At 33.6% G+C, this 26,286-nt stretch overlaps 3 protein-coding genes across 7 annotated transcripts in view; 1 reads left to right on the top strand and 2 right to left on the bottom strand.

Annotated features, from left to right (window-relative positions):
• The window catches only part of LOC125050205 (fibrillin-2-like), a 44,519-nt gene extending 33,382 nt beyond the window's left edge, over positions 1 to 11,137 (bottom strand). For 2 of the 3 annotated variants that reach the window (XM_047649893.1, XM_047649891.1), the window contains exon 1: positions 1,049 to 1,193. In XM_047649893.1, coding sequence (XP_047505849.1) covers positions 1,049 to 1,051 — 3 coding nt within the window. In that variant the 5' untranslated portion in view covers positions 1,052 to 1,193. Of the gene's footprint in view, positions 1 to 1,048; positions 1,194 to 11,048 lie in introns of those variants that run through there. The other variant, XM_047649892.1, reaches the window with a different exon arrangement.
• Positions 9,742 to 15,339, bottom strand: LOC125050206 (snRNA-activating protein complex subunit 3). 3 transcript variants are annotated; one of them, XM_047649895.1, is made up of 7 exons: positions 14,795 to 15,339; positions 14,511 to 14,724; positions 14,022 to 14,117; positions 13,596 to 13,748; positions 12,233 to 12,415; positions 11,838 to 12,157; positions 9,742 to 11,137 (listed from the first exon to the last, which is right to left on the bottom strand). In XM_047649895.1, the coding sequence occupies exons 1-6, from the start codon at positions 15,142 to 15,144 to the stop codon at positions 11,840 to 11,842; spliced, it is 1,314 nt and encodes a 437-aa protein (XP_047505851.1). In that variant the 5' UTR covers positions 15,145 to 15,339; the 3' UTR covers positions 9,742 to 11,137; positions 11,838 to 11,839. The 3 variants fall into 3 exon arrangements, with proteins under 3 accessions (XP_047505851.1, XP_047505850.1, XP_047505852.1); XM_047649894.1 differs by lacking the exon at positions 9,742 to 11,137 and having other exon boundaries at positions 11,524 to 12,157; XM_047649896.1 differs by lacking the exon at positions 9,742 to 11,137 and having other exon boundaries at positions 11,524 to 12,157; positions 14,511 to 14,747; positions 14,795 to 14,899.
• Positions 15,340 to 16,979: 1,640 nt separating this feature from the next.
• On the top strand, positions 16,980 to 25,814 carry LOC125050675. Its single transcript, XM_047650667.1, has 6 exons — positions 16,980 to 17,550; positions 17,813 to 17,969; positions 22,888 to 23,005; positions 23,313 to 23,447; positions 23,975 to 24,191; positions 24,912 to 25,814. The coding sequence occupies exons 1-6, from the start codon at positions 17,388 to 17,390 to the stop codon at positions 25,064 to 25,066; spliced, it is 945 nt and encodes a 314-aa protein (XP_047506623.1). The 5' UTR covers positions 16,980 to 17,387; the 3' UTR covers positions 25,067 to 25,814.
• The last annotated feature ends 472 nt before the right edge of the window (positions 25,815 to 26,286 follow it).

The raw sequence follows: 26,286 nt of genomic DNA on the forward strand, positions 1-26,286 counted from the left end.
TACATATATACAAAAGCCACAGTATAAAAAAGTGCTTTCGTTGCTTTACAATGGACATTAATTTCAAGAACTTTACTGTCATATAATTTTAATCTCATTTTCACTCCTTTTTTAACATCATTTTATCTCATAAAGCTAAAATTGCTCATCATAAATCTATGTTCTACATTAACAGCTAATCTGTATCAGTGGTTGGTTAGATTTTAACCTATTTTAACGTTATACATAAACCATAATTTGATCATACAATAAAATATATCCATTCCAAATACTTTTTGTAACTTCGCGAATATAAATGAACCCGTCTATCCTCTTATTCCACTCTGAACAATGGATGTTTTGTTTTCTAAACAAATAAGCCTCCAAACTTACTGATTTTACGTGCGTTAAGTTTGGATAAAGGGTTTTTGTTTTATTACACAACATTCATTTGTAAGAAAATTGCAAGCAAATATTGTAAGAGCATTACAAAACAGGAATAACGACTACAATTTACGTAGAACCCAAAGTGTTATAATTAATTCAACAATATAAAGCTGCAAGATTCCCACACAATCAAATTTAGCGGACGCGACATGTGTGATTGCGCAAATCATTAGCCTTCTGCTGTTCCTCCTGATAAGATGCCCAGTCAAACATAACCCTGGCCCTATTTATTGAGGATGCTTAAAATATAGCCGAAAAATATAAAGTAGAGAAATAAATCGCTATTAAAATTCAACCTATAATGTTATATATGAAGGCTAGTTTCAATATAAACTACGAAACTAGTTTTAATTTTGCAAAAGCTATGGGAGATAAGAACAAATAGTTTACTTGTCAAGCACGGCTCGTGTCATAAGTTCAAACATTGCTTTTGTTTAATTTATTTCTAACTGAATAGATAATGAGTATTATCTTATAATAGAAACATAATTATGTAACAAAATTATCACATTATTTCATTAATAAAAAAATCAGTTTAAGTTTTTAAACAAAACTTGTAAAAAAATATGAAGTAATACGATACCGCATCTAAGTCCAAAATTGTAAAATAAACACAATTTACCATGCCATACAGTAGTAATGTCGATCCAGGAATAAAATCGTGCACGAAAAATGAGGGTAAACCGCGTTTAGACGCGGAATGTACGCGAGATGAGCGTTTACGGCCGCGGCTCGCTCTCGACTGGCAGAAATTGCGAGCTTTATCAATGGAATGGACAAACAGCGGCGCGCGCGCACGTATGCCTATCCACTTAGATCTTGTGCTTCCGTTACGCTATTACAGTTTACCTCATGTTTGTTTATTGCGATCGATCTTCATGAGATCGATGCGTTTTCTTCGAATATTATGTTGCTACTTATATTAGTTAATTTACAAATAAATGGCCAAGAAAATTTTGTCAATTTTAAAGGCTCAACCACACAATTCAATTACCTAATTATTATTTATTTCCACTTTCGACTGAAATCCTCATATTTAGTTACATTTTAAATTAAAACTGTAATAATATAAACAATTTTTGCATATTACATTTCATGTCTCTTAACATAGTTATTCATTAAGTAAACACAGTGAAAATATTTCAGTCTTCAGCAAATTTAAATAATAAATGCACATGTAGGTATGTAAACTCAAACGACCCTGAAACGGCCTTAAACATTTTGTATATGTATCTACCTATTACGTCAATGTTTCAAATACATATTTTTACTTCGTCGTGTTCGACAATGAATATAAAAAAATATTGTATGGACATATATATGCCATAAGGTAAGTATAATATACAAACACTCTATGTGCATAAATTATTTTACCATAACATGTCTTACTTTGGCAAACTGAAGTTAACATAAAAAGACCCTTTCTACGTATAGCCACAGTCAGTCGATTTTAAAACGCACTATCTATAGAAAATATATGGAATATTTTTCCTTTTTAATTAAAATATGAGCAAAAATATTGAATATTACTAATATAAATAATTACTCTGACCTAAATTTAGATAATTGACGATTCGTCTCACGGACACCTGAACAACTGTCAATACATTTTTTGAATCATTAATACGCATTTTATTGGGTCTTATTTAAATTTTTCACAAACTGTATTTCATAATTACCTATGCTATAAGCTCAAATTAAGCCAGGCAATATAAAGTGTAAATATAATTTTGATAAATATTTTTATACCCAAAACACCAAAGACAATACCTACCACTCTCCAAAATTCGCTAACAAAAACAAAAGCTATGTAAACACAATAATATTCCAAAAGAATTTTAATTACATACAATTCTCTGGTTTCGCAGCTCACAAAAAATTCGCACCTCAGGGATTACAAAGATAAGATTACAATTATTTGTTGCTATGTGAGGAATGTTTTGGCACCGTTTGGGCACGAGCATCGAACTCTATCTATGGTAAACAAGTTCGTTTTATATTACCGACTAAGCAAACACTTTTCTAAAACTGTGGCTTTAGTAGGATTTCATTGTAAAAAGTTCTTAGTATTGTCATAATTCCCGACTTTGAACCTTACTAACCAACGAAAACGTTTCACGTTTCTACTACGTATCTACCTAGTCCAGCCATAAGTTCTGTTGCAAATGAAAATGCATTTTTTTTTAATGAAGTAATGTAATATTATCAAAAAATATATATAATTATATTTATTCAAGTCTTAGCAAAAAAATATATTCTATTCAAAATGGCCACCTTTGGCCTTTAATCTGTTTGGCCACGAATCTATGGATTTACGCACTGTTTCCTTTGTAGTTCTAACAGCACGCTGCCGCCCCGTTTCTGGTGCGACGGACGAAGTGTTGTTGTATCTGTTGATAGTACGATATACAAACATACTGCTGATACCAAGCTTTTGAAGTGTCTGGAATATGACCGACGGCTCCATACCCACTTTGTGCAAGGCGATCACTACAATCCTATTTTCTTTAACACCCCATTCCATATTGCAATTTGATAATGAACATGAAAAAATAATATGTTAAATGGCGCAAAATCGAAAGAAGTTTTTAAAATAATATACGTGTTCCAAATTCAAAATATGTAAGTTCAAAAAAAGAAAAGTTTTTATGTAACAGTATTAAGTTATAAATATTTTTGGCCATATGAGAATATCCATATATTCTTCTATCTATAAATATATTTCATCCTATCGATATATAAAAGCAAATATTTCGCTGATAAAAACTAATGTGAAATAGAGGAATCTTGGTGAAATCAAATGAATTCTATTTATGGTGATTCGCGGCGCGGGCGCTGTTTAAACATTATCACACAGGCTGTTTGCGAGAGATATCTAATCTCTGTTTGCAGCCTCCTTCTAGCGCGACCCAATTAGTTTTACCTAGCTATCGTCTCTACACAGCTCTAATTGTGTCTATTAAGATTTATTACTCTAAAACTAAGAGTTTGACGTTTTTGCGGCTAAATCTAGATTTTACTGATTATTATCTACGCTACCATACTTTCATACTGCTCATATGATTTCTCAATAAAAAAATGTAATATTCAACTTCTAAATGTTACGTCCCGAGTGGGAATAGTTAAAACGCATCCAAGGTTTCAGATAAGCCAATCACCGTTACGACCCATTGATTCAGCGTACAATTGAGATATAAATCCAATTTGATTAATTATCCAGCATTTACATTACGTAACCTAACCTAAATTTACCACTATCTTTGGCCATTACAGCAACTATCCGTTATGAACAAAACAAATCAACTACCCCTTTTTTATTAATGCTCTGACGCACGGACTGTTTTGCACAGGCAGTTCTAGACTGTTTGTAATGGAATATCTACACGGGTACGAGTAACATTGTCCAAAAATTATAACAATAGTCATTATTTTGAAGATGTCGCAATAAAATTGATTGATGAAGTTTACTTGGACTCATAAAACCGCTGCCTTAAGACCAAAAATAGGTAAGTATGACGACATTATTAAAAATAGATAGACGAATACTGTTACTCTTCACAGCACGAGTTCTTTTCAGATTTAATTCCTCATGCATTTTTTGTACAGCAAATTCAAATTCATTCAATCATTTAGGTAACACAATGTACACTTATGAACGTCAATAAAGAAATACATATTAAACGCTTCTAATTTTACAATTTCTGCCAGTCCTCAAATCAAGGGCGTAGAACGGACGAGAAGAACTTAGCAATAAACTCTCCGCCACTCTTTTTATCAACAATAGTCCTTGGATAAACCACTCTAAACCTGCCAAACATATCCTCAGTTTTACTATTTAAAATCGTTGAGCCGAGAGGTTTTCCATATTAAGATTCTTTAGCTCAAGGCCGTGATGGTGCACTGAGCCGAGATGCAACGGAGAGCAAAAATAAATGTTTGTTCGTGCGACACATCTTGTCTATAACCTGGTTTAATAATTTAAAGTAGGACACCTAGATAAAGCTTTTTCTATTTTATACTCGGTACATATTGCATCCGTTAATATTTTCCATCAAGTTGGCTTGTGGCTTGTTGTTTCAAATAAGCAAATCTAAGTAGGTTTTACCTCTTAAGTTAACAATATCCTTCGCTTGAATAGAAAGTATTACGATATACTATCAGTACAAAAGTGTCTTATATAAATATGTGTCGTCAAAATACACAAAAAACTTATATATAGGTACTATTTGTCAGTAGTATGTACCGTATTCACTTTTTATCAATTTAATTTTACAAAGGGTATCAAGTCAAACGAAACTAAATGATTTTCCATAATAATAATAATTTATTTGCAACAATATGGTAAACTTCGCATATTCTGCCACACATAATGGCGTGCAAATTTGTCATAAAAGGAATTTTACATATTACATTCAAAATTAAAGTCAAAATCATTTATTCATATATGTAACACAATGTACACTTATGAACGTCAAAAAAATATATAATTATATATAAAATGCTTCTAATTTTACATTAATTTCTGCCAGTTCTTAAATCAATTATGAATTATAGAGTTACGTTATTTTAATACTACATCATCACATTATTAAAATATATTTTCAAATTAATATTAGTTACAATGTTTCACTGGAATAATCATTAATAGAAAAATATTTTTTTTCCAAAAGTAGTTCATTACGATTTTTAAAAACTAGTAGGAAGATCTTTGAATGTTTTAGGTAAATTATTATAAACCTTGATTGCCATACTTCTCTATAGTCTTAAAATTGTCTGTAATTATGTAATTGAAATAATCCCACCGTGATATAATATTGACACAGCGCGAGCCGCGACTGTTATATATTCATTTTGTTGGCGATGAGATCACCAGTTCATTTGCTGTAACGCATCCTATATAATTTAATTAATACTGATATAGGGCTATTTCTAAATTTCCCTTTTTGACCAAATGTTTCTTTCTTTGGCGATGAAATAATTTTTATAAATAACAATTTTTACACGCAAAAAACGTATAAAAGTGGCTTTGATAACCTTTATCCCTATTAACTTATTCTACTCTAGTAGCATATTAATTGTTCTTAGGGGGAAAATCAAAAGTTTGAAAGTTGTTTTGAAACTTATACATTAAACAAAGAGTAATTGAAGCTTTACTTAAGGTCAGGTGTTTATAGATCATTGACTCTAGGATACGTTTGCATTATAAGCGAAATTTAATAGGAATTATAAATGTAATGTGTTGTTTTTCGCATTAACAGCCGAATGAGGTTACATTCCAAATACATGATTCTCTTATTTCCTTAGCACGTGTTTATCCACATTGGCTACTTGTACGTTCACTAACTTGTACTATACAGTACTAACATTCTTTATTAACCTAAGTATTTAAGAAAACGTTGTTTATAAATTTTAAGATTACGTATTGCAAATCTTACTTCATTAAGAATTTCAAAGAACATGTCTCTCGACGACCTCGAATGCTGTAAAACACTCGAAACGTCGAGTTTTAAGTCGTAATTTTAAAACAATGTGAAAAACAATGAGTAAATCAATGTTATGTAACTATTTACAGCACATAATATTGAGACATATTTTAACGTGTACTTGCATACCTATCTTATATATCAGAGAACGTTAATAAATTTAATTTATTAAGCTTCAATCTTCCATTCCTACGGAAATAGTTCAACACGAACCTCTAGAAGAACAGCAAAACAGCAGTAATTCTAATATAGCACACGAACGCTAACCCGGTCACATCTCAATTTGAGGCTGTGTTGATTTCGTACGATGTTGAAACTGAAGATAACAGATGCAGACACTCCAAACCTTAGTGTTGTTTACAAGTAACGATTTATTTTAAAATAGTTTTTATTGAGTAACTATATGTATCACGACTGACATGTTTTTTTTTTATTTAACAGAGGCAAACGGACAGGACGCTTACCTGATGTTAAGTGATACCTCCACCCATAGACACTCCCATTGCCAAAAGGCTTGCAAGTGCGTTGCCGGTCGAATTAGTACACTATTTTCTTGAAGGACCCTACGTCGAATTTGTTCGGAAATACTTCAGTCGGTAGCTGGTTCCACATCGAGAGTGCGCGCGGCAAGAACTGCCTTAAAAAACGCTCTGTTATGGAACGCCTCATCGCCCGAGCAACTCCTCTGAACTGGTACTGGAACACTCGGTAATGGGGCAGAGGTTGCAGAGAGGACCCTCATCGCTACGCAACACCATGGGATTAAACTGCTCGGAAAGTGACGGGTCGTCGACGATTTCAATCGCTGAATGGTGAGTGTGAGAACGTTTTTGGAAAAAAACACTTCTTATTATCCAATTGTCATTACTTACACATTGTATTGTAACGCGATGCATCGCGCCAAAGCCCCGTCAGGGGACGCATATCACTTTACCCAATCAAAGGTTCGAATGAGGAAAGCAATTATCCACGTGCAAACACGTGCCGCGCAGGAAGCGCCCGCCCTCGCGGAAGACCACCTGCTTCATGTTATCTCAATTCCACAATTGACACTATTTCTGTCGGTTGCATATACAACGTTACTGATGCAATATTAATAAAACAAGAATCCTAATAACTTTATAAAGAGTGTAAAATAATAGAAGGCATATCACAGAATACTATTGTCACACGTTACTCTGTTCATTATATACTAGTTTTAACATACAGTTAACAGATTGTGTCGGATTTACAATAAAACTGTGATGAAAATGGACTCGAGTCGGTGGACATTTTCAGCAACTTCATGAAGACCTTCCGCAGAGTCGTTTTAGCAACCTTGCTGTATTCGTTATTTGCTATTATTATTATTTCCCTTATTCCTACATATGTATTATACGCTGTATATCCGCGGATGCTTGACAGACCTATGCGACTTCTTCAAAACAAAGAGCCCCCTCGTGTGTTGTGTGCTGCAATATTGCGGGCTACTCGATTGTGAGGAAGTTGCATGATCTGGTAAACTCAGCGCCTTCTTAAATTCTAATGTCATTTTCACACATGTATATCGTTTCTATAACATGTTTTCATCAATATCTGATTGTCCATTGGATTTTAACATGTGTTATGTTTGATAGCAAAAATAAAATAAAAAAGTGCGTACGTACAAAGTACACATGTGAGAAGTGAAACTTCTTTGGCAAACAAATTTTTAAATCTCGTTCAAATTTCTACAAATCTAAAACTTTAGATTTCCGAGACTTAGAGGGAGGGAAAAAGGAAGATATGTTAGGAATCTAATGAATTTAAATGGCATTAAAATATTAAGTGTCGAAAATTAATACAAATTATAAATTTAATTTTTTAATTTATTTATTAATTTATTTCTTAGATAATAAAAACACGTGGCATTTTAATATACAATTCGTCATTTGAGATTTTAATAAATCATTTTACATAAAATATAAACTATAGGTCGGTTATCGAAAGCTGGTGCGTTCACAGTACTCACACTAATGCAATTTCACTATACAGTATGTTTAAAAAGGCATATATTTTAGTCTACTCTGGTTTTAGTAAGGTTGGGTGGGTTATAAAAAAATAAAAATGTGTCAAATACATATAAATATTATGTGCATACGAGGGTGGATCCAAAAGTTCTAAGCCCGACCAAGAACGTTAAAGAGTAGTTTGTGTAAATAATTTTTCATTTTTCGACATAAGCTCCATCTAGCTCAACACACTTCGCTTTTACTTCACTAACAATTCTTTCAATACTCCTCTTAGAAACCCCAGTCGCACCTTATGTCAAATTAAAAATAATATTTTTTCATTAAACTGTTTTTATTAAGATGTTTAAAATAATTAAAACATTGTGCTTCATTTCACGAGATTGTCCTAATGTTTAGACGGAATATATTTCATAAGACATTTTTTTCAAAGTATTCTAACCTCCAACCAAATAAGTAAAAAATCACAGACAAAATAATAATGAGAAAAAAGATCAATATGTACAGTAAAGATCAACATAAACAGTAGCAAAAGCAAAACAATAACTGTCTCTTTTATACTCATAAGCTTGACCGAGCGCGAGAGATACGGACAGTCTTTTCATGATGCATATTCAGTTTGACATTGACAGTCGCGCTTATTCACAGACACTACACAATAACAAAGTGTAAATGTGTTGAAGCCGCCAGTTTTAGATAACATACCAATACTATCTCTACTAATTCCGTAGAATTCTGACATTTCATAAGTGTTACTACTAAAAAAGTTCTCCACCGAAAAAGGGACAAATTTGACTATTTGAGGGCAATAAAAAAATACTACTAATGGTATTTTTCATGTTTTACCTACAAAAAGGTAAATCTACATATTTACTTAGTCAAGTGACCTAATACAAAAATAAAAAATATTTCAATATCACGAACATTAGATCGAATTAACTTTAAATACTTTATTTTATTCTTGAGCTGGCATCACTGCCTATTAATTCCAGGTTTAATAAAATGTTATCTTTATTTGTGCGTTTGTTCCTGTTTGTGATGAAAAGGGACGTAAATACCACTCGCCGTTAAACCACTTTTAATGTTGAGCACCGCACTTAATAAAATGGGTACATTAACTAACAATAAAATGTCTGTATAGACTCAGATGTTCAGACTCGAATTGAAATTGAAAAATGTGCCCGGCCAAAAAGGTTTGCCATCACTGACATGTCAAAAAATGATAGCTGTCAGAATTCTACGGAATAAAAAATCAGAGTATAATATTTCATAAATTTTCTTTACGAAATTTTAATTTTAAAACTAGAATTCTATAAGGTAATTCGCCCTTCTTACTCCCTCTCAATCGGTCTCAACCGCTCTCTCCCTTTTCTTCGACAAAAATGCTGCACACCTCATGCGCCTAAAGAAGTTTCACTACAAAAATAAATACGCGTAACCTTAGTTACTCGTAATCTTAAAAAATCTTGTAAAGATGTTTTATTTAGCACGATAAAAAAAAGAAATAATATTTTTGTAAAGAAAAACAAATGTTATTTTTTTTTTAATTTGATTGCGCCGTCATGAAAAAACAAAGCAAACACCACGGATGTACGTTGTCTAAAATATTAGGTCCTTACATATGAAATTGGCGTTTTACGTTTTGGCCACTTTGACCTCAAATATCTCCTCTTTGGTTAAGAATTCCAAATTAAAATTTGTACAGCTATTTAATCATGTATTTGTGCTTCGATGACCGTCATTCATTTGTTTTTTTCTGTTTGCGTCACTCATTTTACAAAATGGAAAACTTAAAGTATCGCATTATTTACGACTACGAGTTCCGCCGTCGCACTAGTGCTGCGAAATGACTCGAAGGGTGAATGATGTGTATGGCGGTCATGTTGCAAAAGAAAACACAGTTCGTTTTTGGTTCCAACGTTTTCGTTCTGGAAATTTCGACCTGTAGAACAAGCCCCGTGGACAGCCTAAGACCCAAGTTGATAATGAAGTATTGAAGGCTATTGTGGAAGCGGATCCATCGTAAACCACGTCCGAGTTAGCTGCAGGCTGCGGTGCTAGTGATAAAACTGTTTTAATTCACTTGAAGCAAACCGGCAAACGCGCGTCGACTGCTGCGTTACATTACTGAACCAGCACAATAATGAAGGTATTTTAAACCGAATCATTACCTGTGATGAAAAATGGATTCTTTACGATAATCGGAAGCGCTCAGCGCAATGGTTGGATCCTGGCCAGCCAGCCAAATCCTGCCCCAAGCGAAAATTAACCCCAAAAAAGTTATTGTAAGCGTTTGGTGGTATAGTGCCGGTATTGTTCATTGCAGTTTTCTCAAATCTGGCCAGACTATTACGGCTGATGTCTATTGTCAGCAATTGCAAACCATGATGGAAAAGCTAGCGGCTAAACAACCTAGGCTGGTCAATCGCTCCACGCCACTGCTACTTCACGACAACGCTAGACCACACACTGCACAACAGACGGCTACCAAATTAGAAGAGCTTCAATTGGAATGTCTAAGACATCCTCCGTACTCCCCGGACCTTGCTCCAACAGATTACCATTTTTTTCGAAATTTGGACAACTTCTTGCAAGGGAAAAAATTTAACTCTGATGAGGCAGTCCAAATCGCCTTCACAGATTTTATTGATTCCCGTCCGACTGGTTTTTTTAGTAAAGGGATCAATGAACTACCTATGAGATGGCAAAAGTGCATAGAAAACAATGGTTCATACTTTGATTAATTAAATATATTATATTTAAAAATATTCGACTTTTTGTTCCTCCCATACAAAACGCCAATTTCATATGTAAGGACCTAATATTTGAGATGATTGATATAAAAAGCCTGCCAGCATTTTTAATTCGTATGGAATATTAAGAACATACTAAGTTGCAGCATTCATAATTTTAGATTTTGAGATATAGATGAAGAAAATGTAAAACGAATGGATCCCGTGTCGCTCTTGGCTGTGATTGGTCAAAAGGAAATATAGATAATTGAATGTAAATGGTCCAGAATCCTCCCACATAACAAATAATTATACCCATTGTAGACTACATCAAAAAGTCATCAGGAGATTGGTATCACAATCTTGACCTGTATCGAGTCTTTGACCTAAATTGCAATAAACGCACATAAATGACTTACCCGAGCCTTAATCCGAGTGCCCAAGGCTGACCCCAAACGGGTTCTGGTCAGCTCGGCCCATCCTATTCGCTATTTCCAACGACACCTCACTGTTAATACAAATAGGGATATCGTTTAGAACTATCTATTGAGAGTCTCAACAATATTAATGGTATCGTTACAGAATGAAATCGGAATGGCGTTTTTGAGAAGTTTGAACAACATCAACTCATCTCTTTAGCTAGATATTTTATTAGAAAAATATATTAAAATTCGTCGCAACACTTTCGATACTGTAGAAATCGTAAGGTTCAATTCTCGTATCATATCGAACGAATAGTCCTTCCATTCTTTTGAAGCGACGCCGCCCCTTGCAAATAAATCGTATCAAATCAATTTTCAGTCATTTGTAAGAACACATCTATATCTCCATTATTTTGGAGCCCTATGGAAATGCTGACGGAATTAGGAGGAAAAATAATTAGTGGAACACAAGTTATCGGTGATCACAGTTTATTTATTAAATCTAATTGTACACAGCTCGAACGTATTTTAAATATCCACTTAAAATACCATTTCCATATAAAACCATGAATCGGTGCACGAGACACGGGGCGGTTCCTCAGTTCCTCTTATTAGTTTTTTGTTGGGTTTTAATACACCTCCGACGTCTTACGAAGAGCCCTTCGCTAGACGTGGACATACGGACGAGCCTACATCGGGGCTTAATTATTTCATTACTAACAAAGTTAAGTTAATGAGTCGGCTTCTGAGGAATTGGGGAGTCTTAAGGAATGAAAGGAACCTTACGATCATTGCCTGGGCTTCAAGACGCTCATCTCGTTCCCTTTGTACGCGTAAGCCTTGAAGGGACACACCTTCTTCCCGTCCTTGTACAGGTAGAGGCGGAAGCAGGTGTCGCAGAAGTGCGTGGGGTCGAAGGGGACCATGTCGCAGCGCTTGACGACCCACTTGGTGCTGTGCTCCGAGCATATGCTGCAGTAGTTGACCTGGCTCAGGCCCACCTGGCTCACGAACGGGAACACCCGCCGCAGAGGGTCGCGGGGGTGCGCCAGCCGCGCCTCCGAGAAGGTGAACGGGTGCTCGCAGTCGCCCAGGTGCACGTAGACCTGACGGAGGACACGCGACCGAGAGTGAGGAGGGACGGTTCAAAAGTAACCGATGCATCAAACAAGGCAACATACATCGGGATGTCCGAGCCGGATCTTGACGTCTTCCAGCTTGACGTCCATGGAGTGAACGGGAAAGGTGCCCATGTTCCGGGCGGCCGCCCATCCCCGCAACTCCAGAGTGATGTCGGAGCAGCCTTTGCGTTCGTCCACGTAGAACACGTTGTTGATGAACATGAAACTAGACGGAAATAGTTCCTGAAAGAGGATATTACAATTTCATCAGATTTAAAATACCATCAAATAATATTTACCAAAAATGTATTAATCCGTTGCAAGGTAACGAGTTGTTATTGTAGAAACGCTTCCGACGAGGCTAACACTGCTCTTCCCTTATTCCCGTCTTTTATAAATATACTTGCATAATATTTAAGTTCAGAGGAGGTACTATTATAATATAATATATACAAAAATTTAAAATTTATAGAGCTTAAACTGAACAATGAAAAACTAAATTTAGTTGATTCTACGGTATTTCTGGGCATTACAATAGACAAAAAACTTCAATGGAGTCAGCATATCACTAAACTTTCTGACAAGCTTAGTTCTGCGGCATACGCTGTTAGGAAAATTAGGCAACTCACAGACGAGGAAACTGCCAGAATAGTATATTTTAGTTACTTTCACAGCGTTATGTCGTATGGAATTCTTTTATGGGGCAAAGCAGCAGATATACAATCTATTTTTGTCTTGCAAAAACGTGCTATTAGGTCAATTTATTGCTTGAAACCAGGCACTTCACTTAGAAATTTGTTCAAGAAAATCGATATTTTGATAAATACTTCATTTGTAGGCCTAAGTATACGCTGCTATAACATGATTCCTAGTGAAATATTGGAACTTCCTTTAAACAGATTCAAAACACATATCAAAAAAACCTTAATGTGTAAAGGTTACTACACAGTCAATGACTACCTGGAAGATAAAAACGCTTGGCAATAGTTCTAATTATATTCTTATAATTTGATTTGTTATCTTTGAAGTGTTATGAATATGTGTGTAATGGTGAATGTGGTAAATCACAGAACAGATTTTTTATTTTTTTTTACATATGTAACTTTAATGACGTTGTGGTTTATGACATTTTCCTTTGAATAATTGTAATGTAAAGGAAGGGCAAAACTTGCTGAGTTTCTTGCCCGTTCTTCTCAGAACAAGACCTCCTGGTAGTTTTGCGAACGGATGGCGTAGTCCTGCTCTTTCGTGAATTTTGTAAACGTTGTTGACATTCATAAGCATGCTCTAAGAAGCATCTAAATTGAATAAACGTATTTTGATTTTTGATTTTTTTTTGAAAAAAATTTTTTTTTTTTGGAACACCTCAAACAATGTGTCCGCTTCCATTTGCTTTGTTATTGAGACACAGTTGATGCAATACCTTAGGTGAGGTTGAGGGTACGACATCCGGGTTCTCCGAGACATCAATGCCTGTAGAGATGTCATTGAGACAGTAAATGTGATCTCTCAGAACCCAAAGGGGCTGTTGCCCCAGCACCACGATTTCTGACATCAAGAGCGAATGACGGACAGTCTGTAAGCAATGAGAGACATATTTTTGATTCACTTTAATAAGAGCCATTTTAATTTTATATTTTGCAATATTATAAGCTTGTCCAGAATAAGTATAGCCCCTTTAAGTATTAGTGTTTAGAAATTTGTTAGAATAATAGATTAGAGGCCAAAAGAATGTTAATGGCAATACTTCAGGTCAAAAATAAATTTCTCAACGCCATCTATACAAGAAATTATCAATTTTACGCAATGATTAGATTGATGATTTAGAAGTTTAAAGCGAAATACCAACATGTTTTGAATGTGTATAGGGGAATGGCCGATATATTCTAACTCTGTAGATGATATCTTTCCCTGATTGCAGCAACTCATTGTCAGGTTGATCATCCTGAAAAAAACACCAACATAAGCACTGTTATTTTTCACATTTCTTTCTTATAAATGCTAAATGTGACAAATATGTGAACCCCCTTTTTAAACCAATATAATGTATTAAATATTGGTTAGAGCTAACCACATACAATAGAACTAAATTAAATGGATATAATAATGATGTTTACTATGTACTTATATAATAATAATTGAATTAAATTTTCAAAAAAGGTATTAATTTTTTCTAAATTGCAAAAAAAGACAGATATTATAGCTCCAAAACCACTCAAATTTATATGAGCCAATAGATTGCATTATTATATCCTACTAGTATAAAAATGCTTTAAGTTTTTATTTTATTATTGGAGTGCAGAGTTAGTAAGTGTTAGTTTTAATATCAATTACTTACGTCTTCAGGTGGTGGTATAAGGCATACTGTTCTATATTTTAACTTCCGGGAATAGCAATTCTTTTTATCAATTTCTTTTCGGAACATTAGATTCTTGCAGGTATGTAGAGAACTGGAAGCTTGAGGATTATAGCAACTGTTCATAGCAGAAGCCTTGCTAGTAGGTAGTGACATTGACATCTTTAATTCATGACCAGTTTCCAAATGTTTTGGGCTAAATGAAATAATTATTAATTACTTTAATCGAACGAGTAATAATACTTTATGTTTAATTTACAACTTACTCGCAAAATTCGACAAGTTTATCATATTCCTCATCGTCTATGTTACCGACAAATGAAACAATTTGTTGTTCCAGTTCCAGCTCCACGTCCCCCCTCGACGTAGACTGCGTATGTATTGGTAAATCCTGAAAGACCTTCGGCAAATTTTTTGTAATCAACGACTTTGTAACACCACTACCGGTGACTTTACGCCACTGGGGCCCTTCATCTTTTGCATATAAGTTACTGATTTTTGCTTCTTCATTTTCACAAAAGTCAGGCTTCAAAAACTTATTTAAGTTATTCTGTATGCTCTCTTGATCCCTTTTTAATGTTTCCTCTAATTTATCGACGTTTGGCATTGAGGCCATAATTTAAAGAAACTATTATATTTAATCACAATTTAACTCTACTAAACTTTAATAACAGAAAATCCAATTGAAAATACGTTTTTACTATTTAACATTTCAACTATAACAATCAATCATTTAATATCACAAACTATGAAACTATTTAAAATTAAGTTTACATTTTTTAGACAAGTTTTTGTAACAAGAAAACAGACTAAAAATTATTAAATGTGCCACAGAGCCAGAGAGTGATACCATTTCACAAACATTGACATAACTGGTGACCCTTTCCGGAAAAAACAGTTTTATTTTTTATTCATAAAAATAAATACACTATACTTACAGTAATAAGCCAGTACGATAATGTTAAAATTATAATAAAGGAAATTATATTAAATACATAGGATATACCATATCATTACTGTGAAAGTGTAAACTCATTCTGCGAACATATTATTATAAAGATGTGTTTGGCAGTGTATGTAGGAAGTCGTAAACTAAATTTGTATGAAAATAACAATATGAATATCGATCTGTAATTAACTGTCAAGAGATTCAATTAACACTCTGATTTAACTACATTACTGCGACATATCCACGATGTCAGACGCCTTCCTGTAATCATAGCATTAAATATAAAGCATCTTTCAATCCAGCATCCAGAATAGGGTTTAGGTACATAAGTAATTGCGTTCAGGAAGTTGCTGCTTGTACTACGCAAGGGTCTAAAACCCAGCAGCAATACTCGGGTGCAGAGCTTCTTTGAATATTTCAGCGGGAGTCAATAATTTAGCCACCGAAAGTATAGGTCTATGCGGTTCCACAGAGTCTTTTCTATCACCTTTGGGTATCACTCTCGTGATTTTCACTCACAACGACTCTCGTGATTTTCCAGCAATCTGTAAAGTAACAGTTATCCAGACATAGATTATATAAATAGGCAAGGGGCCTACTGCTTATCGGCTATCCCTCATAATACATGCCGGTATGCCGTCCGGACCCACCTAGCGCTTCGGCTTATATTAAAAACAAAAACAAAATCTTTATTCAATAACATTTATAACAGATATTGGAGCCCCTGAATTAAGTATATAGGAGACATGTACATCAGGGTACTCCGCTTATATAATTAAACTTCAATTATGAATAAACATTTCTCAAAGAGCTGACAAAAACAAATGGTACTTTTATAAACAAACTTAATTCAACATGATATTAGCTTTGTACAGATCGCTTATCGCTATGCAATATGCATTTTAACCATCTTAAAAAACAGGTAGTACAATTCGATGCGTAGGCCTCATTTTTATTATGCGTTTAAACCCGATGGGCGATGGCTGGTTGCGGCTTCTAAGCAAACTGTAAAATTTTAATGTAAAATTCTTGCTGATTCCTATTCAAAGAAAAACATCATGAACATCGAAATCAGCGGTCAGGAAATTTCCCTCGCCCTAATCGAATACATCCGCGATACCTACTATACTATACGATACCTACCGCGATAATACTTTAGATATACCTGCGGGTACTGAGTACCTACTAGAAAATAGTGAACCAAGTTTAAGGATTACTTAATTCCTACTTTATATAATATGTATTCTAGTTATTAGGGTAACATTGTCACATTAAAATATCAATTAATTATAGTCGTAGTGAAAGAAAGTACTCTGAATTGATGTTTAAATGTATCGAAGTATATTAACTTAAATAGTCTTGCAGTCTATAAATAGGGTTAAAACGTAAGTAGCCATCGACAGCAAAAAAACAAATTAAAAAACATAAAAATAGCCTGTATTCGAATACTACATAGTCAGGATTACATTACGTTCATTATGTTTAAGTTATTAGTGCACGACCTCCAGTTTGAAGGCTTGTCTCTGATCCTCGCTATAATTTTCCAATGCTTCCTCGCTATCCGTTTTATTACACCTTCCCAGGTTGCTGGTGCGCCCCCTCCCCCTTTTTTCTTCCCACTGACCCATTCCAAGTAAGGTCTGTGTGACCAGCCCATTTCCAGACATGGCGGACCTGTTCGACATCGAACCTTATACATTAACTCGTAGTAATAATTTTATTAAAGACCTCTTAGCGGATGAAAGGTTTCTATTTGTTTATTGTTTTAACGTTTAAAATTATTATAAGTAAATTAGATTTATCTATGATTTAGTCCTCACTTACCTACTTGCAAATTACTGATTCTAAGACATTACACATTCAGTAATAAAGAACGCATGGAATACCACGTATAACTATTAAAAATAAAAATGGAATTTATTCCTCAAGATAAACTTTTAAAAGTTAAGCCGGACACTCTGGAAGTTATCCGGGATGAGATCAACCTGGGTAAACCAGGAGAGATGAATACCGCTGTCAAGATCCTTAAGGAGTGGGTACAGCATCAACCGCATTTTAAAAAGAAGGATTTTGGTAAGTAGATCATTAATTTTTTTTCTAATTAAAATTTTTGTTTTACATATTTTTCGAGTTTCGTTTTACTTTAATTGTACTCGTATTTACGATTACCTAAAGTACATAATATATACCTACATGTACCTAATACATAAATATAACGAACAAAAGTGTAATATTTAATAGGACGAAGGTCGTTTGGTTAGCCTTTAAAACTATAGATAGACATGCATTACTATATTGAGACATATTAAGTTACCTTATTTCTAATTTTTTATAGGTGAGCATTTTCTAGAAACGACCATTCTTTCGGGAAAAGGATCCATTGAACGAGCGAAGAAACAGATAGATAGAGTGTGCACGTTGAGGTCATTATGGCCACGATTTTTTGGGGTTCGTGATATTAGAAAAGAGTTTGCAGATATATTTGCAATCGGGTAAGCATATTCGTGTCTCATTTCTGAAATCGATTACACAAAACCGGAGTGAGGATGCGTTTTAATGTTATATAATATTTGTGTTATTATGTATATGGATATTTGAAAGGTTGATTAAAATCTGCACAACGTACAGACGGTGTATCGTCAGTGCACGAGGGTATTCAGACCCTCCAGATAAAAGTATTCACGCCCCAATATAAATATTATTTATAAGGTTCTATGCATTGGTCGTTTCCTGTACTGTAGTTGTGCGATGTAGGAATACTGAATTTCTAAACACTTTATTGGTTATGGTTGAGGTGTTAATGGCAGCCTGTTTTTGGAGAATGGTGATGTCTATAGAGGCATTTATTTAGAGGCAACTGTGAAATTTATTATTAATACTATTGTTGTTGCGCCTATTTAACTATCAGTATGACACGCGTTTGGGTATTCAATAAACGTGTAACTTCTATTTTAAATGGATGATATTTGCTAAGTTTTTTTTTCTTTAGCTCCTATGTTGTAGTCCGTTGGAACTGTAATATCTTTTAGGTTTTATTATTTATTCCATTAATGTAAATTAAAACTGTCTGCGTGTTATGTAGATACTGGTAATTCCCATAAAATTTTTGCTGTTTCAGTTTCTTATATGTATCTATAATATAAAAAATGAATCACAAAATGTGTTGGTAAGCGCATAACTCAACAACGCCTGGACAAATTTGGCCAATTCTTTTTTTACAATGTTCGTTGAAGTTCAGGGATGGTTTCTACAGCGAGAAAAAATCGAATAATTGCCGGAAAAACCATAAAAACAGCCCTTTTCTTTTTCCCATACAATTATTTTCTAACTAAAACGCAGTCAATTTGAGCTTTATTGCCGATGTATAAAGTTCATATTAAATTACAAGCACTAACTGTTGTCTAAGCAATGTGGTTGTGTTCCTAACGTCAAAGATAATAATGTGGAAACATGTCAAAGTACTTTATTTAAGCAAGAATATGAGTGTCGAGTTGCAAAATGATTATTTTTTATTCACAACGCCCTATCACCAGGGTGACGGTTCTGTTCAGGAGAATTTTTAGTCACGACTATAAAATACTAGACCAGTGCAGATAGCCTTTAAAATAAATAAAAAGTGAAATAAATAATAATAGGATGAAACCTATTGGAAAGGGAGGATAATATTATAAAAATTAAAGGAAAAATAATTTACGGGCGATCTGAGGTCGGGAAGGGGTAGGGGGGGAGTTTTAAGGGTAAAAAACGGTTTATCTCGATTTCCGGTAAAACTAAAAGTCCTATGGAAAAAAGTTAAATGGCAAAGTTGTAGGTCATAAAACGATCTACAACTTTTGTATTTGCAATTTTTTCACATAACCTCAAAATTTAGGTGAAAAGTTCAAAAAACCAAGTTTTTGGTTTTTTATTTATCTTTTTAAAAAAAAAATTCTACGAAATTTGGTGAAAACTTACCTTATTATGTCCCAAATATACTGTAATTTATTTGATTAAAAATATTTATTTTTTCGCCTCATTTTAACATAATATCACAAAAGCACCCTAATTTTCAATCGAAAATTCTGACGTCAAAATTTCAGCTTCGACGGGTCTGGGCGTTACTGCATACGATTTTTTGCATTTTCTGAGAAGATTTACTATGGTAATATGTATATATATTTTTTTTTACCATAGGAAAGTAGAGATTTCTACGAACTGAAAGCCCCTTTGCTCGCCCCGTGCTTTTTTGATATTATGTTAAAATGAGGCGAAAAAATAAATATTTTTAATCAAATAAATTACAGTTTATTTTGATAATTCATAATTTGTATAATTAAAATAGCATACTATAAAATGCACTTTAGGAAGTAATTAATTTTAACTTGAAAATTAATTAATAATTACTTAGTGATTAAATTAATTTTCAAGTTAAAATTAATTAATTTCTATTGCGTTAATATATACTTAACTTTTATTACTCAAAAATTAACGTAATAAGTTATAATGGAATGAATATTGTGTGTTTCTCGCACACAAGAAAAGAAATAAAGATTATTTCTAAACATTTAAATAAATTACCTACCTTATTTTAATATTCTCAAAGCGATATCTTTAAGTGCAATGTCAATCTGTCATACCTACCTAAAAATAGATCACGGCTTGACCGATTTGTCTGATTTTTTTGTTGTGTTTGTAATTCTCAGGAGAAGGTTCTTTTAAAAGAAAAAAAAATTGCGCGGAAAATTAGAAAATTTAAGAATACTTAACCACCATTAGACCACAAGCCCATGAACAAAAAATACCTGTGAAATGACCCAACGTGAATTACTCTTAGAAGGCTGTTACTATATCTGAAAATAGCTCTGAGCACTATGCCGTCATTTCTGAGCGGTACATGTGAGTACGTGAGTGAATGGACTTTCTCAGGTACAATGGGGGAATTTCGACTAATTATTAATGTACGGCTTTGTTATAAGTATATAGATGATTAAAAATAAATGTCGAAAAACCTAGTGCCGTACAAAAGTGATGGTGCCGGAAGTCGGTGCAAATTTTTAATTCGACGACAGTTGCAGAAGCAATATAGGTCATTTATTACTGTACGGCATTTGTGTGATTCCTTTTGGACACATATACAGATACTTTACCCGTAAACGCCGTACATATTCCCAGCGGAGCGGTCGAAAGCCAAGGGTCGCAACATATATCTGATTAGCATATAGGTGAAGATGATATGAATCAACATAAAATTAAATGATCTTGAGAGTACTTCACAAATAGATAACATTTTCCGGCATGCCGTACATTTTTTGTGGAACACATAGGTGTATGGGGTAAATTACTTTTCTCAGAAAAGAGTCATTTTCCGGTGACTTTTATCTGTACGGCAATAACACAGGTTATTAATACTTTAGACAATCTTCAATAAAAGATAAATGCCGTACACTTTCGATAGTCCGCTACCACCGCCTACCAATACAGGGCGTCCCAAAGTTATGGGAAATGAAGGGAAAGTACCTTAAATATCGTAGATAGGGTATTTTACTAAAATAAGACTTTATGTTATTTTTAAAAGTTATTAATTCTGCATTCAAAGATTTTTTTAAAATTACTTGCCTCGTCTGGGAATCGAACTGACTTAAATGTAAAAAAAAAAACACCCCTACTTTTATGATGCCAATCGAAAGAATGGCCTTAAACTAATAACTCTTCTTAAGTAACATAGTATTTTAAAAGAAAGGAACAGCGTGAATATATCTTTTTAATCAAATTAAAAACATTATCTATCGTATTCGGCCTAAAAAAAATCCCCTACGAGTCTGTTACTTTAGAAAAGTTATTAGGTTTTGGCCATTGTTTCGATTGGCATCATAAAAGTAGGGGTGTTTTTTTTTAATTTAAGCCGGTTCGACTTCCAGACGAGGCAAGTAGTTTTTAAAAAATCTTTGAATGCAGAATTACTAACTTTTATAAATAACATAAAGCCTTCTTTTAGTAAAATACCCTATCTGCGATATTTAAGGTACTTTTCCTTCATGTCTCATAACTTTGGGACGCCCTGTATTATATATATTTTTGTTAAAAATATTTTTCCTTTACCTCTCTCTGCTGGTACGATAAGGCTGTAAATATACTTTACAGCCTTATGGTAGTATACTCAGATATGTACAGTTATTAATGACCTTAAGGGACACCTCAAACGTCGTCGAAGTTTTTATCAGCTGTAAAGAATAATCTGGAGTAAAATGTACGGCATCTGGTTTTTTTTGTTTATTTATATTTGTTACATATAAAATAACAATAATCTTTGAAAATATTACTCCCCATATTACTCTAGGGGCATTTGAAAAGTCATCTAAATTTCGGAAATTTCATATACTTTTTAACATAATATTTTTATTTGTTACCATTTATAATGAACGGCTATAATGTACAACGGTAATATTTAGTAACATTATGTAAAAAAACAAGTTGCCGTACATTATTCTCTGATCTTACAGCAGTAAGAACTTGGTAAATCCTGAAATTTCGATAAATATTTAATTACACAAATATTAACTATAATATTTGGACGGCATAATTATAAAACATTATTGTCCGTGTTAAATAATATTTTGAACATGTTGCCGTACATTTTACAATGACCTTAGGGTATATGGGTGTAGGGGTAGGGTTCCGACCCTTGGCTTTCGACCGCTCCGCTGGAAATATGTACGGCGTTTACGGGTAAAGTATCTGTATATGTGTCCAAAAGGAATGACACAAATGCCGTACAGTAATAAATGACCTATATTGCTTCTGCAACTGTCGTCGAATTAAAAATTTGCGCCGTCTTCCGGCACCATCACTTTTGTACGGCACTAGGTTTTTCGACATTTATTTTTAATCATCTATACACTTATAACAAAGCCGTACATTAATAATTAGTCGAAATTACCCCATTGTACATGAGAAAGTCCATTCACTCACGTACTCACATGTACCGCTCAGAAATGACGGCATAGTGCTCAGAGCTATTTTCAGATATAGTAACAGCCTTCTAAGCGTAATTCAGGTTGGGTCATTTCACAGGTATTTTTTGTTCATGGGCTTGTGGTCTACATACAATTCGAACTTTTTGATGTAACATTGACAGAATGCGTGCTGCAAATATCGTCAAAGAGGATGTAAGAAAAATGAATATCGTTTAAAATAAATGCTTCGATCGGAGTTATTATATTGATAATATAATAATATGCGAGCCAGAAAAACAAACAAAGAATGTTGTATAACATAAAGCATTAGAATAATAAACACTTTGTTTCTGAAATATTTTTAATTAATTATACCAATTTGAAATCAATATTCATAGTTAAGACAGGACAACGTCTGTCGGGTCCGCTAGTTTAATATATATGTATACTATGGTTTACAATTATAATATTATTTTAGACATTTCGGAGTAATGCCTGAAGTAAATGAAAATAACCACAGAGTGTTTGTCGTTCAAGTGAATGGAAACATTTTAAAGTCATCGCAATTATTCAATTATTATAGATATGTAATATGTGTAAGTATTATTTCTTTATGTATAGATAATAATTTATGCCATTTAAAATCATCGACAAAATGATCACAGAAATTTAAAAATTCGCGCCTGAAAATAATTTATTATGATTGAATATTTCAACCAAAAATGTTAATTGACACATTTTGATTCATATGGTAATGAATAATCATTATTATATTTATAAAATATATCACGAAACATAGAATTTGTATTTCTTTCAGACACTGTAGTATTCTAGAATTAATAAATGTGTATAGATTATTAACAACGCCACGCTATACATAGGTCTATGCTATCTGAATTTCAGTTTGGAGAGTACATGAAAACCCACGATTACTATGTCAGCTATCAATACATCGTGGATCTGAGACAAACCGATATGACGGCGTTCTTAGCTGCCTGTAACCCCATTGAGATGAAACAAGCACTAACAATATTGATAGTAAGTTTTATAACAGGTCCTTAATAATTGGGTAATGTCTCCTCAGGACATTTACTATACTACTATAATTTAGCATCCTGTGGTATAATTAAAAAGTACTTAGTTAGAAGTTAGCAAGCTTTTTTTAGTATTATTTACTATCAGTATAAAATATTAAGTTAACCCCTTGTGTAATTAGACAGTCAATAACTACACAACTTACAAACACCAGTAAGCTACTTTATTGATGAGCTCAATAACTTGTTAACAATTGGCCGGCACTGGTCCTCTCTAGTGATAACGCAAAGGATTCACCAATAATCGTCACCTAGTTACGGTCACGGTAATCATTAATGAGCAGATTTATAGATATTCGATCAAATGATAATAATTATTATTGTTATAATAAGCGTAATAAGAATTACATACATAGCTGACTAAAGCTTTAATAAATTTAAAGCGCTAACTTAATATGCACTGATATCGGGATTTAAAGCTAGCAGTTATAACTTATAGATGTGTTTATTCTATTAATTAACCGGTTTCAGGAATGTTACGGAATCCGATTTAAAGGGCTGCATTTTATTACCAACTCAAAACACCTTATAGATATGTTGATCACAATATTAAAACAAATATTGAAGCCGAAGATAATTCAGCGGCTACACCACCATGCTACTTGCGACAGCTTGGCAAATTTAATCGGGAATGACTATTTACCCGTGGAACTGGGCGGGACGGCGGCCTCCATGCAGGATATACATAGTATGATGCCATGTTTGCTTTATTTGAAGGACCTATTTATTTACTCCATACTTTATTTTTGAAGTGAAACTTCTTTAGGCGCATGAGGGTAAAATTTTTACGGAACGTCACGAAGATGTGCAGCGTTTTTGTCGAAGAAAAGGGAGAGAGCGATTAAGTCTTGAACACCGATGGTGTTTTTAATATATATCAATATCATTATTATTTTATTAAGTAACTAAATTACCATTTTTTTTGGTTTTGTATTTTGATAAGGTCACAGAACCAAGACCTTTTTTAAGACCCAGTTGGTTTTTAGAAAATGTGTGTGGTGAATTTGTTATATTATTTGGTTATTGTTACTATATTTATGGTGGTATTTCTATATACATAACCACAACTAATTTTAATTCTGGTTTTTAATTAGCCTTAGCCATTATTCATTAATATAGAAAGACTGGCAAAATTAAATTATTGGATTTGGGCAGCTTAATTACTTAATAATTAATTTACAAAGTTTCACTTCTGACATGTGTACTTTGTACGCACGCACTTTTTTTTATTTATTGCTATTATTATTTTATACCTATTACAGATTACGGAAAAAATTGACGATAACAATATTTATTAATTTAATCTAGTTTAAAAAGATCCATTTTGATTAATAGAAGAAGCAGAAAACCGGACCGAACAAAACCCGGTAGAAGCATAAAACAATGACTTTAAAAAAACTTGTTTCAGATAAATGGGTAGAAGTTCTGTCTTCGACGGAGAACATGGAGTATTTGCGTGCAATGGACGATGTTGGTACTAACGAAGAACTCAGACCTAATGTTCAGTTTAACGAAGAATATGCAGGTGTCACTGGCACTTTCAGATTTTTAAGCGTTGATTGATTTCGTCAAAAAATTTGACGCTTTTTATTTTCTTGAATGTGGTGATAAATTAAAAATAAGTAATAATTTTATTTTTCTATAGTATGTCTATACATATACGTAATGATATTCTTAAATTGGTTTATATAAAAAATCGCGTAGTCCAGCGTGCCTCCTGGCATTGGCCTCCTCTCATAGTTTCCAACGTCTTCTGCTACGCGCTCTTCTCCAGTGTTAGCTTCTCTAGCAGTTAATTAAACGTTCCCTTTCATATAAGTTATAGGTTTCCATAAATCTGGATAACTGATAGTATACTAAGTTGGGATCTCATTCCAAATACCTTTTACAGAACTCGTATATTTGTGCAGTAGTTAACCTTAGCAGTAATAAAATTCTGTTTTGCATACAGGACGTAAATAATTACTAAGAGTCATTATTGTGGCACTTGACCTCGGGCTCAAAGAGATAAAAATGTAATTAATTGTAAGGTATAAGAGATAAATATAGTAATGTTTTATTCAGCAGTGTAAAGAAATAAGATCAAGGATCAAGAGCTATTAAGTATATGTATTTTGTATTTATATTATATATTCATGGTTTTTGTATATGGTTTAAAATTTAGCTCGTAACTTTTCTTACGTACAAAACACGGGTCGGTTTTGGGTAAGGCGTTCCGAAAAGAGACTGTGACGTTTAGGGTATTCGAGTTTGATTCCCGATGACAGCATAAATTTAAATAAAGTTCTACTATTCACACTGGTGCCGTTAACTTGCCTTCCTTTTAATTCATTATAATATCCATAATTTACTGCACACTGTGCAATAGTTAATTTATATTTACAACGGATCATTCTCTTGAAACGACAATATTGGGATCGAAAAGATCGATGGAGCAAAGACGCAGATAGACAAAGTATTAAGAACACTATTGCGCACTATTTCGATTTCAAAAATATTAAGCATGAGTTTGTAGCAATTTTTGAGGCTGAGTGGGCTGACTTGACTTTCTATTGTAATTTCCATGAGATGACTGACGATAAAAAGATGGGGATGCTTTCCCAAGCAGCTATGTTGAAAATATGGCCAAGTCGCTTAGGTTGAATGCCTTTGGCGAAATCCATGAGCCTATTAGGAGGGCCAAGATGTTTTTCGTGAGTAGGGCCTCACTACCCCTTATGCAAAGGGCTCTGAAGCAGCATCAAGTGCCATAGTCCGCGGTTCATGGCTGCGTGTATCTTTTT

The sequence above is a fragment of the Pieris napi genome, chromosome 6 (genome assembly GCF_905475465.1).
Source record: "Pieris napi chromosome 6, ilPieNapi1.2, whole genome shotgun sequence".
In the NCBI taxonomy this organism is placed as follows: Eukaryota; Metazoa; Arthropoda; class Insecta; order Lepidoptera; family Pieridae; genus Pieris; species Pieris napi.

Excerpts from the sequence above, each read along its gene's own strand:
- LOC125050206 (XM_047649895.1), bottom strand. The coding sequence starts at position 15,144 with ATGGCCTCAATGCCAAACGTCGATAAATTAGAGGAAACATTAAAAAGG. Across the intron at positions 13,749-14,021 it reads CCTATACACATTCAAAACAT|ACTGTCCGTCATTCGCTCTT; the intron begins GTTGGTATTTCG and ends CATTGCTTACAG. Across the intron at positions 12,416-13,595 it reads TACCCTCAACCTCACCTAAG|GAACTATTTCCGTCTAGTTT; the intron begins GTATTGCATCAA and ends ATCCTCTTTCAG.
- LOC125050675 (XM_047650667.1), top strand. The coding sequence starts at position 17,388 with ATGGAATTTATTCCTCAAGATAAACTTTTAAAAGTTAAGCCGGACACT. Across the intron at positions 17,551-17,812 it reads TTTTAAAAAGAAGGATTTTG|GTGAGCATTTTCTAGAAACG; the intron begins GTAAGTAGATCA and ends AATTTTTTATAG. Across the intron at positions 23,006-23,312 it reads ATTATAGATATGTAATATGT|TTTGGAGAGTACATGAAAAC; the intron begins GTAAGTATTATT and ends TCTGAATTTCAG.